The sequence below is a fragment of the Aplidium turbinatum genome, chromosome 13, assembly GCF_918807975.1.
Source record: "Aplidium turbinatum chromosome 13, kaAplTurb1.1, whole genome shotgun sequence".
Taxonomy (NCBI): domain Eukaryota; kingdom Metazoa; phylum Chordata; class Ascidiacea; order Aplousobranchia; family Polyclinidae; genus Aplidium; species Aplidium turbinatum.
This window is the reverse complement of record NC_137484.1, coordinates 12,647,410-12,662,811: the sequence shown is the minus strand read 5'-3', so window position 1 is coordinate 12,662,811 and position 15,402 is coordinate 12,647,410. Positions and strand designations below refer to the sequence as shown.

Below are 15,402 nucleotides of genomic sequence, written 5' to 3'. Positions count from 1 at the left end.
GTTTAGAATTAGATCGAGCAGAAGTGACATGCACGTACAGTCTTGAATACAGAAGCAACAACTTAGGATTTAAAATAATCCATTCATGCCATATTCGCAGCTAAATGCAAAGAAGCAGTTGCATTGTCTTATCAAGCTAGGCAGATCATTCAAAAACAACTACATTTTTGACAACAGTGTTACCACTTTTTCAAACCAAGCGAGCTAAAATGTAAATAAATCGATTAAAACGTTACTTGTAATTTGTGTTTCAGGACGAAAACAAGACGTAAGATTGCAAACCTGTTCTAAAAACTGACGATTGCATTTGAAAAAAAATCACACTTGGACTGAAACAAAAACTTATTGACAAGAAATTCGCAAAGATTGAAGCAAAAGCTATATTACGTTATCACACCACAAGGAACTGCAACTCCAGCTGGTCCAACGAGACTGTCACTTAAGCTTGAATAACATATCACTTTCATGTCAAAGAAGACACTTGCTACTGCATAATTTTGAAATATAACGGAACTTTTAAAAACCAACGGACAGTGCATGTGACTTCAAACCCTTTCCTTTTAATTTATTTATCCAAAGAAATTATTTAATATATTTTTATTTATCATGGCGTCGTTTTCTTCAGTCAGCATTCGCATATACCTTTTCATCGCATTTTTTACGTTTTCCGCATCATCTTCATTGACAATGGAGAGAAGACAAGGTAAGATTTCAGCAGTATATTTTTAGAGGCGTTACTTGCTTTACTTAGTGCAGAAGTTACAAAATTTTCAAGTTAACTTTGTGGCGATAACAGAAAAAGAGCTTTATCAGCTTAAAGCTTGTTTTGGTGGATCAAGTTCTTATTTTTGAACTTTGTATGTTAGGAATTTTTGGTTTTAGATAAGGCTTTAATAGAACTGAATCGCTCACGAATCAATAGTCCATGTCTTATTTCAGTCAACACCTGGTGAAAAATTCTGCAACTCTTCTGCGATTTAATTGCTTGTTGATTGAATCTTAGTGCTTGGACAGCCTCGGTGCATTTATGGTGACGGCGTCGAAATTCTATGCATAGCGGTCTGTTGACAATTAAATCAATGATAGGCAGGCTATTTGATCAGGAATTTTACATTTGCGGTAGATCACTTCTACCTTTTCAAATCACTCGTCTTGAAAACGTTGCTGTACTGCGCTGCTTGTTCAAGTGTTTAATCACCCTTCAGCCCGGTTTTCATAATTTTAGACATTCCCATATTCGGTTTCATATTGCATTGGCTTACCTCTTGAAGTGTCATGATGACTATAGAATCTCAAACCCAATAAAAAGTATTTATCGAACAACAGTAATTATGTGATGAAATTTGGGTAAAATATTATTCAGCTGTGCTTACAAACAATAAGTTTCTTCTGTGGGTGAAGAGCGCACATCCCTTACATTTTTTTTAGTCGTTTGAACTTTTGAGTCACATCAAAAGATAAGCCATTCCAAATAATACCTCGGACACCCATGGCATCGCTTGATTTCTTTTAAGTGTTCACGCTTTTTGTGCATTTGATAGAGTACTGTATAATGTTTCTTCACCTTCTTTGAAGCAATACTTCAAGCTGTTATGTTTTTTAACTTGTTAATACTTTTTTGCCTATCTTTAACAAGTTTTTTTTTTATTTTCATGTTCTTTTTGGAACCACTTGGATGATGATCTTCAAAAATTCCAGAAAAGTTTTTAAAAACAATGTCAATTTTAAGCTCATCCAATTCCGGGGCCGTCATCCATATCCATAAGCCTGAAAGGACATTAAGAAACGGACAGTTTGTTGACTTTGCGAGGTTGGATTCTTTGTCGCATATTTCCAGCGATGGAAAGATTCGAAAACGCAGAAGCCTGCAGCACAAAGATGTTAGAGACAAACTGGACGCGATCTCTGCAACAGAAGATGGTAACCACGAAGTATTTTATGATCTTGGACACGCTCCTGGATCACCATTATCCGGCGCACGTCTTCATCTGAAACGAAACTACAAGCTCGTATCGCAGAACTTTGTTGTAGAAGATCGGTCGCAAGGTGGAAAAGTAACAGGAAGACACAGTTTATTGGAGGAATGCCACTATACTGGTGTCATCCATAATCATGACAGCTTCTCAAAAGTCGCATTGAGTTTGTGCAACGGACTGGTGAGTTAGGCTTGAAATTGTTTTGTACAGTAGCTGTAATTTTTGCTGAATTAATGACATGCGGGGCGGGGATTGGCAATAATCTTTCTGTTTTGTTTTTAGCAAGGAATCATCTTGAAAGACGAAGACACGTTTTTTATTGAGCCATTGTGGAATCATACGGAAGAGGTTCGTTCTGAATCTTCAACCACTTCGCCTCCCAATAATGTTGGAAACGGAGAAGAATCCCATCCTCATGTCATCATTAAACGATCGGCTCTTCAGCATCTGAGCGACCGAAAAAAGAATGATGATGACTTGGGACACTGTGGCTACACAGGTGAGATAGGGAACTCTGAATAAATCACAAAAACACATAAAAACAATGCAATGAAGAAAGATTTGAAATTTTGAGTTTTCTTTTAGATAAGCTTCATGGTGATTTACCTTGGTGGAGGATTGACCCACGGGAGTCGTCAAGAAGTCGAGGTGAAGACACTGCTAACCATTTTGAAAATAAGAAAAGCGAAGAGGAAATGGACGTGGATCACTCTCGATCTCTTCACCGAAATCACCGGACAAACGCTGGACGCTTCCAAAAGTTGTCACAAGAATCTTTGGATCGAAAGCGCAGAAGTGTGAAAGAGCAGGCGGAAGTAAAATCAAGGAAGAAGAGATCAGTGAGTCTCGACCGAAACGTGGAGACCATGGTGGTGGCCGACAAGACCTTAGTAGGATACCACGGAAGACAAGAAGTGGAACGATATATTCTCACCATCATGAACATTGTAAGTCATATATAACTCAGTTCGATGGAGCTAGATGATTTTCTAGATTCGATATTCAAGCAACATACATTCCGCCTCTGTCATTTTTTTTTTTCTTACTCACATCTTGTATATTTATTGCTAATCTTTGTTCGTCTGTCTGAAACAGGTCGCCAGTCTATACCATGACGCCAGCGTCGGCAACTCTGTCAACTTGATCGTTACCCGAATAGTTCTACTTACTGAAGACCAGGTAAATATATAAATCTTCTCTGTCATGTGCCCAATCGCTTTGCTAGTTAAAAAGTATATAAATAGAAATCTATTATCTTAGCGCATCAAGTTAGGCGTTGCATAGTAAAAGTAAATTTATGTTGGGTTCCCAATGTCCCTTTTTATCTATTGATTTAAAATCAAATAGGTTTTGAGAAGGGGACTGAGGTAAGAGAAATCAGATTGTTACATTTTCATTTTTGATAAGGGTACGAATCTATGACTCCTATTGGTAAGACACCATTGATAAGACTTGCCTTCTTGACGTACGTGTCTTGAAATGGAAGTGTGAGCAGATAAAGATTGCGCCCAGACCAGCCATATCTTTTGCGTTTGATGTGTATCCATTAGCCAGTTGATTAGCCGACGCACTTCAAACTCTTTGATTGATAAATGTACAATCACTGTTTCAACCTTGGAATGTCGCAAACAACATTGGTTCGCATTCGGCCTATCCAAAATGTAGACACAAGCTTTCATATTTGATTACCAATTAGCGGTATTTTCCTGCAAACCCTCTCATGTTGTAATTCATCGCTTATGTCAAGTTATATCTAAATAAGGTTACTGGGTTTTGCTTGCTTATGTTATACGGCTTACCAGGGTCTTCTGTGAATCTGCATCATAAATCTGTCGAATTGTAGGAACAGGTGCATCGTAAATGGGTAATCCTTTTCACGTGTGGGACGGTGTCTGTTGCATAAAACATTGTTTTGTGGATCTTGTCGATTGGTTAATCAGACAATGACGGCCGTGTAGTTTTGCATGCTCGAGACAAATTCTTTTCGAACTAGCCGGTATAACGTTACTCGATAATCGCTTAATCTCTGGTACCATGTTACAGAGGACAACTGTGCCTATTGTATAATCCCGGTGCATGGGCTTTGCATTGTTTGGGATGATTATTTGTGGTCGGCATTGCAAGGCTGAAACGTATCGTGTTGCAAAGTTTTAAAAAAAGGATTCTACAAAATATTTCATTGAGAATAAAAAACAATTAAATTGCATGCGATTTCCTTTCAGCCAAATTTGCAAATTAACCATCACGCCGATCAATCGTTGAAGAGCTTCTGCAGGTGGCAACGTGGGGTCAATGTGAACGGCTCGAGCGCATCTTCAACCAGCGGGTTGGCTCATCACGACAACGCCGTCCTCATCACTGGGTGAGTTTACTGCAAAGTGAAGTTTTATTGAAAACAAGTTAGTGATAAAACTCGATTGTGTGTTAAGTCAGCGTTGGAGTTTTAAAATTTATGAATTCACAAGTCTTGTAGATCGCAAAGCGGAACAATTATACAGTATTTTAGTTGTTGAGTGTCTAAAGCCATTGGTCTGGTAACAAATCGATATTTTTCGTGCGAACAGATCCAACAAAGCATTTGTCATTGTCCATTGAAACATTGCCATTGGCTAGTATCTGCAATCAATAGTTAAATGTTAAGATGTAATCTGTGTTTGCAAGCCGCAGCTACTTTGTGTACATTTGTGAATAACTATTTGCTGAGTTTTGATGTATTTTCTTCCTGTGTTGGATTTCGTGCGTCTAAAACTATTATATTCTAGATTGCTTGTTTATTCTAATAAGCTGATTACAATCGTGTTAGGATATTCTCAGTAAAGCGCCATGCAATCCTGTTTTGTTTGCCTTTCAAGGCACCAAAGCCAGAGGAGTATTTTTAACATTGTTCAGCATTTAACATCGTAAAACTGGTCTATATACTTTTAAAACTGCAAAAAATATTGAAATCGGGTTGCAAGGTATAGCTTGTCCTTGAAGAATATATATTTTAACACCTCATTCTAGGTATAACAATAAACTAACTATGAAAATCAAGCTATGGAATATGATTCAAATTTCAACATTGAAACAGATTTTGCTGTAAATTATTAGATAAGTGTTTGGTGACTGCACTTTACACATCTAGTCTAGAATATCAAAAACATATGCCATACCCGTATAAGCAAACATCTTGTTGCGTCTAATCTGCAAGAAAACAAGCCCCTATTCAAACCGCTCGACATACAATGATGTAATCTCTATTTTTAGCCTTGTAGCACACTCAGGTCAAGGTCGAGTTTCCAATGTTACACGAAAAGTGATGCTAACTGCCATTTTATCACCTTCACGCTACTTAAGCGTGACGATGACAATCGCATCTCTTTGTAGACTAAGAAATTTTTAGTGAAATTGCCATTTCTTTTCCGGCCAATATCAGATCGTAAAACCTCCGTTTGCGCTTAAAGTCTTTGTGGGTTCAATTTTATTAACAGGAGGTTTCTTTTTCTTTTTGAATGATAAGTAGCTTTGCAGAAATATGTTTTGATTGGCCTGAATTAGTTTATTTGTGGTCGTAAGCTCTTTTCACGAAATCTCTTTTTTGGTACATGGAAGTACAATAAGAAGTGGACGTGATCACATAGAGTTTGCGTTTGTGCGTTTTCCATAATCGCAGCTTTGTTTGTGATATGGACGTAGCATACCTCTTTCTAGGCCATAAACCTTAAAACATTGTTTGTCTGTTTCTTGCGGCTGAAGGCTAAGCGACGTTTATTAAGCTTTCTGTCTACAACATCAAACAAAACCGCACTATGTTTTGAAAAACGACCAAATATTTCATCCACGCTTTGGTATTGAAAATTCCATTCTTATTTAAAGTGCGTTACTATTTATGAAAGGAATTCGATAATTAATCTGCAATAAGCTGTTTGGCGCTAGGGTTGTGAAGGCTGAAGACCATTCAGCATAAACAGAAGTGCTTGTAAACGAAGGATGTTTTGACTCAGAAGATTGTTATTTGGCCAGTTCAAACAAACACGAATTTACCGAGTCTAAAAGCAGTCTAAAGGCTTATGTCTACTTATACCCTTACGCTCTTGAGAAGTAATTTTTAGGCTGCTTAAACAAAGACATGTTTAAAGTGTCATGTCTCTGAAATTAGTCAATCAAATAAGCCAACCCGAAGGCCTCTGTTTACGGATGAGTAAACGCGCGTCTATTTTCTGTTGTCGGGCTTACTGAACGTGTAATTTGATCCTTATTTTGAGGGCTATCCATCTACTTTTCCAAGTGAATTGGCGTCTTGGTGCCCCGTAATGATTTTAAGGCACAATGTATGCGTTTGCCGGAAAAGTTGTCTTTTTAATTGTGCAGGAAACTACCAACTGAAGGCATTGCACTCTGAACAGTCAAAACAAACTTCTGCGCAGACGGAAACAGGCCATTGAAAGTGATTGGAGCACAATGTTTTTGCTTAACAAAACGTGTTAATGATAACACTCTTGCTCACGTCTAAGCGTCTGACATAATAAGAACATTCCAATGCATTCTATTGATTGCTAACATGTTTTTTTTTGCAGATTCGACATCTGCACTTTCAAGGACGAGCCATGTGGAACGTTAGGTAAGAATATTAAACGAATTTTTAATAAAAATGCTATTCATATTAGTCATCGTCTTTGGCAATAACCAACTATTATCAGAAGAATAGATTTCATTGATTACAGTGATACGTTAATTATGGTCTTTTTACATTTCACTTCTTCAGAAATGACATTTTTTTAAAATTGCAGCCGGGTATCATGAATTGGTTTAGGAAATGAAAATCTATTGTTTTTTCATATTATCTAATAAATTGACAGTCTTCCTCGCCTTTAATTTAAAAAAATCCAATTATTTTTATTAAATCTTATTTTCCATGTCATCATAACGAATGCAGACGATACTTTGAAAACAAATCCCAGAGAAAATCAATTTTGAAATGACAAATAAAATGTAGCACTCAATTTTTTTCGACTCCTTTTTAGCTCAACAATATCTCCTTTCTCGTTTTTAAAAGTTGTATCTTTCCCAAGAGTTGCTGTTTTTGATATCGAGTTCAGGACGTGATCTTATGCAAAGCTTGCATATTTCATTTCATGGAGTCTGATTGTCGGAAAATGTCGTCTTCAATCAATAACAATGATTCGATCTTGTTAGGTCTGGCTCCTGTTGCTGGAATGTGCGAAGAGGAAAGGAGCTGTAATATAAACGAAGATATCGGTCTGGCCAGTGCATTTACAATTGCGCATGAAATAGGTCACAAGTAAGTCATATGTCTGCTTAGATTTAATTTTAAATCTTGTTTTGAAAGATATTTGTTGGAAAAAAAGGTTGTTTTTTGAAGAAACTGTAACAAAAGCCCTTCGTTATGTGGAAATTTCTTTTTCAGAAATTTCTCAAAAAATAATTTGTTTTCCTTTTCTCATTCAAATAAATCATCCTTACTTTAGATTTTTCTAGCAGCTCTGGTATTCTTGTTGCTTTCTAATGCGCTTAGCGTATACATTTTCTCGAACAAACAATTTAATCGCAACATTTGCGTTTTTCAACAAATGCATTCTTCATAACAGCGTGTTTTTATAGGCTATAGTTAACTGTCACTAATTGTAAAAAAAAAAAAACATTATAACTGTAATATGACTTAATTTTTTCAATTGTATGAATTGACTTCCATTGTTTCGTAGAAACATTTCGTAAAATGCAGTGTTAAAATTCCAAGCTTTTCTCATTTTCCGATCATTTGCTTTGTTATTCACCAGTATGCTTACTTGCTTGCACATGGGTTCTTCTTATAATCGCCGCTTAGCTGACATATGTTACAAAATTTAAAACTGCTTACCGCTGCTCAAAATCTATAATTAGTGAAATTAAAGCGCTTGTTGGACTGTAGATACCAAGAAATATTCAGACTCTTGAACTGATATTGTTTCTGCGGTCAGTTTCTAGAACCGAACAGTATTTTCTCTCAAACCATCTCTTTCCAACAAATGATCACGATCTTATTGAAAGACCTTTGGTTCAGATTAATCACCAATCGAAATCTGCTTGCTTGAGCAAAACTATTACCATCTTACGTTCTTGTCGTTATTGGGAGCGAATATTGAAAGCTCTCAGTCATTGAATCAGTATTTTTTCATTAATTTAACGCCGAAGAAATGTCATATTCATCGACAACGTTACTTTTCAGTTTTGGAATGCAACATGATGGTACAGGAAATGAATGTGGCCCTGGACCGAGAGCTCCCTCACAAATAATGGCTCCTCAATTAACCAAGAACACAAGCCCCTTCACTTGGTCTAGTTGCTCAAAGAAATACATCACGGCCTTTCTTGAGTAAGTTCTTTAGTCAGATGCGAGTACAATGAATATTGTTGGTCCAACGTTTGTGAAAGTAACGTTGTAAAAATTTATGAAATCCAGCACTTAACAAGTGTTTCACTGAACAGTTCTGGCTCTGGAAAATGCTTGTTGGATAACCCTCCTCTGCGAGATTTTACGTTCCCTGAAGAGATGCCAGGTCAAATGCACGACGCGGACGAACAATGCCGCTTTCAGTATGGAGCCCAATCTCGACAGTGTAAAATCGGGGTAAGACATTTATTTTTTGCACCTATTTCAAACTTATTTCAAACGAAACTTTTTGATGCTAATTTTTAGCCACTTTATTTTCTGTATCTTATGTTCTTTAAAATGTTGTGTTCATTGTTGAGGTGTTGGGAGTAGCCATTTTCACAACATTTTACTGTAATTGCTGCGTTGGTGTTGCTATTCAACGATGTTAACTTGCTTGTTTGAGTTGAATCATGAACAGAATTACTCTAGATTGCGTTCTTCAATGTAAGGATCAATCAATGAACTATACATACAACAATACCAGTTCATCTGCCGAAATACAATCGACTTATTGTAAAACTTCTAACAGATCACAATTACGATATTTTTAGACCATCTGGTTTGTTGTAGGCTACTACGTTCTCAGCGATATTTTACGTTTACAAAAACGTTTTTAGATGTGCTTTGGTCTTTATTTTTGGGAAGTTTTTCTTTGTGTTGCATTCGTCTCTTCACTTGGCAGACTCTCACGCCAAAATCGTGTTTCAGTATTTTTGACAACAACAGTGACGTTGCACCGCTAGACCATGTCCTTATATGGATCTTTTTACCGGCGGCTGGTTTACTTCAACAATCGCTTCTTTCTCATGCAGAAACGTGCATAATGTTATAGGGCTGTTGGTGCATCAACAAAGAGTTTACATTTCAAACAGGATAAGCCACGAAAATCGTTGTTAAAATTAGACTTTTGTTCTTCAGGATGCTTGCCGAGAGCTCTGGTGCCTCAGCAAGAATGATCATTGCGTCACCAACAGCGTACCTGCCGCTGAGGGGACAAGCTGCACCACCGACCGGATTGTTCGGGGGGTAAGTTCACTGAAACTCAACTGCATTTTTGTATGTTTTAACTGGTCGTCAGACCACTCGGCATGCAACCACTCAGCAAGTGTTTCAACTCAGCAATCACATTTCAGCTACCGCCAAGTCAGCAAATGAGTTTTATGCGCTCACGTCGGACTTGCTTGGTCATCGCTTGCTAAATTGAATTTGCTGATTTTTGACATGTCAAGTTTCGGCTTGCTCAGTTGTTGCTTTTTCTGTTTCATCGTTTACCAACTTCAGCCACTTGCTGAAGTGTTGCTAATTCAGTTGTCACTTGCTCAGTTCACAACTGCTCACTCGTCTTAACTTGCCTCTTCAAAAAATTGTAGCTTTTATTTGTTCGTTCTTGGCATGAATGTGTTTTCCATCAAACACATTCTTTATTTAGAATGTTTTCTTTTTCAGTGGTGTTACAGAGGAGACTGCGTTCCTTTCGGTTATCGAGCTGAAGCTGTGGATGGTGTTTGGGGTACGTGGACGGCTTGGGCTGAATGCTCAAGAACGTGTGGAGGGGGCGTCAGTTCTTCATCAAGAAGCTGCGACAACCCAGTCCCAGAGCACGGTGGCAAATATTGCATCGGAGAAAGGGTCCGATACAGAACTTGCAGCACTCAGGTACGTTTTTGTGCTTGATCATCATCTTTCTGTCTTTTGACCTTAAGCATTTCATGTCTCAAAGCGGTGGTTGTTCAGTCAATCACATCGTTTGTCTTTGCATTCCAGGATTGCCCAAGTTCGAGCCGAGACTTCAGACACGAGCAATGCGCCAGATTCGACACCGAACCGTTTCGCGGAAAATATTACAACTGGCTTCCTTTTGTTGGAGGTATGCATTTGCAACCGCGACTTTCTTTGAAACACAACTGTCTTGTAGGCTTGTGGAAATTCACATATTAACCAATTACATGTCCAGTAGGCTACCAAGTTTTGCCTGCTTTTTTCTAACTCGCATCTGTTGTGATTTCAGGGCGACAGGTTAAACCTTGTGCTTTGAATTGCTTGGCTCAAGGCTACAACTTCTACACAGAACGGGCTCCAGCAGTCGTTGATGGCACCCGTTGTTTCGCCAATTCTTTAGACATGTGCATCAACGGAGAATGTCATGTAAGTTGCTTTTACCTGTCATCTTTGAGCAAATAAATAGCCTTCGATTTGTGATCATAAAAATCGTTGCATTTTCATTGTTTTGATGATAACAACTTGATTTTCTTTTACAGCCTGTAGGTTGCGACCATAAACTGAACTCAAACGCAATAGAAGACAAATGCCGGGTGTGCGGCGGGGACGGAAGCACTTGCCAGACTCAAGTTGGAGTTTTTAACGACCCTGTTAGACACGGACGTAAGTTTGCAAATGTCAAGCTAATAAAGATCAATGGACTTTTTTTAATCAAAAGTGGTCTTAAATACTTTGACCCCAGAGGCAATATATTACGTAGTCTACTGTAATTGTTTCTCTTCCAAATCATTTTGGGGCATGATGGGCCTACAGCTCCACCCAGTTGAAATCTATTTTTTTCTTCTAGCGGTAATTGCTTGCAATAGATTACTGCCAGCGGTAGCCGCGCTGACAAGAAAACCATTCAAAATTGTAGTCTAACAATATTAAGTTTACCATGGTTTTGCGAGAAGCCTTAAACCTAACCGGACTTTTAAATATTTTCATTCAAATTAAATTCAACTTAATTGAGTCGATGTGCGAAGCAAAATAAAAGTGTTCTATTTGCATTTCCTACAATAAAGTTTCAGTCAAATGACAGTTGGCTGACCTGGGTATGTTTATTGCGGCAATGTAGCATAAATCTGCAGTCTTGGTTATTGCTTTGCTCACATTGGTTTATTTCCACAAAACACGGACTTACTGCGCGTCTTGATCACAAACTTCGAATATTGTCTTGATTGCTGTGCCGTAGTTTTAAAATGAGCGATTCTCTAACAAGTTCAAATGACCCCAATCGATTATAACTGTCATTTTTCTGCGACTAAATGTTTAAATTTGGCCGGCTGTTCACATGCATTCTAAAAGCAGACGAGTGATTTCGTAAAAAAGAAAAACAACTCGACCGTTGTTTCGAATGCGTTTAAATTTTGACAATTGCTGACACCGTACGATAACACGCTCGAAAAGTTTGCACTAAAACTTGGTTGCAACGTGTTTGACATGCGCGTTGCACCAATGTCTCAAGATGCAGATTAGATGTAGCTCTTAATTTTACCCTACACACATGCATTCTGCGTTTCTTCGAATATCACAGATATGAAAACTTTCTGGTCTCAAAGCACTTCAACTTTGCGCAAAACTGAATGTTTGGTAAAACGAAACGTTAGTCAGTGTTTGGGATAACCTCGAGAGATGATTGATTGTACGAAGCTAGACAATTTCAAGGAAAATAATTTTTGTCTTTATTCAGTGGCGTAGCCTAATTTTTTAGTTGAATTGAGAAAATCTTAAATATTATTGTTCTTTAGGATACCATGACGTGGTTACCATTCCGAGTGGATCAGTCAATATCTTCATCGAAGAATTAGTCACGTCGAGACAAAACTATATAGGTGAGTCCAAAGTAGCAATACTTTATATCTTATCATCGTGGTCGTAAAAACTGAAGGGGACCAGACATGATTATATCTCCAGTTAGCGAAATCCACTCATTTTATATTAATTCAACGTTAGCAGACGCTGAGGCCTTGTTAAACAATTTAAGTAACTGAACTGTTCAATTAACACATCGCGCAAGTTATGGCGTGATTTTCAAGGTTTTCTGATTCCAATTCCTAAAGTGTGTTTACTAAACACACTTCATTGATTGACTTGACAAACTTTATTTATAAGCTTCATTATGTTTCAGCCTTGAAAAGTGCTGCCAACATGGACTACATCAACACCGGGTGGACGATTGACTGGCCTCGCAAGTTTGAAATTGCTGGAACTACATTCAATTATGAACGACCTCTTGATGAGCCAGAATCCCTTCAGGCTTTAGGGCCAATCACTGAAGACTTAGTTGTCATGGTAAGTTACAGGAGCTGTTCTTTGTACCGAATTTATACAACATGATTTTACTTTAGTGACATTCTTCTCGAGAAGATTAAGATACCAGTCCCAGGTTTAAGAAACATCACCAGCCTTGTCATTTCTACATGTTTAAGCTTGCAGTGTAACAAACATTGATTTCTTCCAATTTTCAGGTTCTTCTTCAAGAGCAAAACCAAGGCCTGAAGTACGAGTACAACGTTCCTGTGGAGAAGCAAGATGGCGGAGGTTCGGAGTCCGCCTTTTTGTGGGATCACGGAGACTGGACCACCTGCTCTGCCTCTTGCGCAGGTGGAAGCCAACGTCGTCCTGTCATCTGCTTGCGTGTGGACGACAACACGGTCGTGCAGCACAGCTACTGTGACCAGAGTACCATGCCAGTCGAGGAAGAGCAAACGTGCAACTTGGAACCATGCCCAGCAATGTAAGTGCGCACTGATGATTATGACCGTCTAGAGAATAATGTAGGTACGGTACCAATGAGATCCTCGAGCCCCAAACTTCAAGAAATTTTTAAGAAAAACGCACTATATAAAAGAAAAGCGCATTATAACACTAAGAAAAGCGCATTATATAAAAGAAAAGCGCATTATAACACTAAGAAAAGCGCATTATATAAAAGAAAAGCGCATTATAACACTAAGAAAAGCGCATTATATCCAACGAATACTAAGTGATTTCGTCAAGTTCCCGGACCTCTTGGAAAGGTTACGGGCCTCTAAAATCATCCCGAGTCCAAAAGTATCCCCCCCCTGTCAACGCTACTTTTGACAAATAAACATAATAGGTTTGGTAACAACATGCGGCTTTACTCCACTTCCACCACGATGATTTTTTGAATCAAATTAATTTTTTTTACAGTTGGTCCGAAGGATCTTGGACGGAATGCAGTCGGACTTGCGGCGGAGGTCATCGCACTCGAAAAGTCGTGTGCATGAGGAAAATGTCACAGACAGAAGACGAAATAGTCAACCGAAGATATTGTACAGGAAGGCGGCCATCAGCCAGTGAAAAATGCAACAAAAAGTCGTGCCCACCGCAGTGGTACACTGAGAACTGGTCATCGGTAAGCGATGTTGGTTCCTGCTAGTACATGTAGCCTAATGTAATACTCGTGTTCCTTTCCTTTTTTTGTACTTAAAAGACCTTTTTAGTTTGTAGTATAACCGTTTCTTTTCGTTTACAGTGTAGACCGAACTGTGGGGTTGGCTTCAAGACCAGGGCGGTATCTTGCATGTCGAGTGACCGCAGAGTTAGATACTCAGATGAAAGCAAATGCGACAGTATGCTGAAACCGAATCACAGGATACGTTGCAACAACCGCGCATGCGCAGCTGCAAGATGGCATGTTGGTAAATGGTCGCAGGTAAGTTGTGCCTTCCATCTTTACGTGATAGTCTAATGTGGCTTTTTCAATTTTCTTCTGTTTATTTTGCAATAACAAAGATGAGCTCGAATTGCTAGGGGTTTTAGATCATAGGGATGCGAAATTACACCCGCTTTTGGCTTATCCACCGCACTAGAAGAGCTACGTTTTTTTTCTGATTTACAAAATATAGTACTTTTTATAAGTTATATAAGAGGAGTGAAGTTGGTTTTCAAGTAATTCAAGTTTTTTTGTTAAAAGCAAGCTGCTAGAGAGGTGTAAGAAATTGTCAAATTGACAATTAACCCTTCTAATGTTGCCGAAAAAGCGGAGCTGCGTGTCCCGTAATGTAGGCACTGGTGAACTATCTTTGCTGCGATGGTTGAAAAAAAAACAAAAAAACATCCGAATACCGCGTTGATTGTTGAACTTTGTGGTAGATTTGAAGTACACTCAGTTGCAGTAAAGGATTGATATGACGGATTCAAAACCTCAACAATAATTTGATTATTTTTTTCAGTGTTCCTCGCGATGTGGACGCGGCCAGAAGCGACGAAGAGTTGTCTGCGCTGCCCAGAAGGTTGTGAGGCCATCCAGTGAATGCGCTTATCTTCCGCACAAACCAATCGGCACCAAGTCCTGCGAATCACAATGCAATCGTTCTGCAAACACAGAGCAATGTGTGGATGATCAGAAAGTGGCCTACTGTCCGTTTGTCTTGAAACTAAACTTCTGCAAACGATCGTACTTCAGAAGGATATGTTGTCAAACCTGCTCGAAAGCTTAAGTGAGCTTCGTTTGGAGTCGTGCAAGGATTTTGATAAAGAAGGAGGACAAGGGAGTGCAATAAGACGAAGCAACCAAAAGGATGGTTTAACTGAAAGAAAAGCTCTACATCCTGGCTAATAGAACTGCGTTGTGGCAGATGAACTGTGCATTGTGCCCTTAGCAGTATTTTCATCAACGAACCTTGTGTGGTACAACATGAGGCAAGTCTATGCTCGCTGCCGCCGAACCTGGATACAGATATGTAGCCTACGTCTGAACAATATTAGTGTTCTTGTGGTACCGCTTACCCAGTATTTGTGAAGCCACAACCAATGCAGCTGGTTTAAACTTTGTAAGTGCATTTTTATTGCACATTTTCAGTATTATTTATTAACGCATTTTTTACCATGTCAAGCAAAGTTTGATAGCGCACATCGCCTTTTCCAACAAAGCTTGTCGCACACATCTTACATGATCGTAAATGCAGTAAATTCGTTGTTTTATTGAATAAAAATCTTTTGTCTTTCACAATGAAGCATTCATATTGTAGCCTTTGCAGTGCAGCCAAACCTGAGTCTCAACATCGAAGAAATGATAGAGTCAGAGTCAGTTGGTTGTGCCTGTCAATCACGGTCTTGTGAAAAAAAAATATTCGCTTTATAAGTATATAGCACAGCTCAGGGCTTTCCAAAGTTTTTTGCTTGCTACCTCTTTTAATCTCCTAAAATTTTCTCGACTCTTCAAGGTTAGCATAATAAACAATGCGAAATACGATAGCTTACATTTGTTATATTTAGACTTAAATC

The 15,402-nt window shown here is 38.6% G+C and overlaps 1 protein-coding gene across 1 annotated transcript; it reads left to right on the top strand.

The window, feature by feature from the left end:
- Positions 1-262: 262 nt before the first annotated feature.
- LOC145781791 (A disintegrin and metalloproteinase with thrombospondin motifs 6-like) lies at positions 263-15,127 on the top strand. Its single transcript, XM_082593462.1, has 21 exons — positions 263-703; positions 1,699-2,156; positions 2,259-2,475; positions 2,562-2,923; positions 3,072-3,155; positions 4,199-4,338; positions 6,533-6,576; positions 7,152-7,257; positions 8,182-8,328; positions 8,442-8,583; positions 9,307-9,414; positions 9,835-10,044; positions 10,153-10,255; positions 10,397-10,533; positions 10,647-10,770; positions 11,898-11,981; positions 12,278-12,441; positions 12,618-12,886; positions 13,324-13,528; positions 13,649-13,828; positions 14,349-15,127. Exons 1-21 carry the CDS (start codon positions 607-609, stop codon positions 14,613-14,615), a joined length of 3,648 nt encoding a protein of 1,215 aa, XP_082449588.1. The 5' UTR covers positions 263-606; the 3' UTR covers positions 14,616-15,127.
- Positions 15,128-15,402: the final 275 nt, after the last annotated feature.

Bases quoted from the DNA above. Each gene is read 5' to 3' on its own strand.
- LOC145781791 (XM_082593462.1), top strand. From the start codon at position 607: ATGGCGTCGTTTTCTTCAGTCAGCATTCGCATATACCTTTTCATCGCA. The intron at 6,577-7,151 runs GTAAGAATATTA...CGATCTTGTTAG, and splicing joins CGAGCCATGTGGAACGTTAG to GTCTGGCTCCTGTTGCTGGA. The intron at 8,584-9,306 runs GTAAGACATTTA...TTTGTTCTTCAG, and splicing joins CTCGACAGTGTAAAATCGGG to GATGCTTGCCGAGAGCTCTG.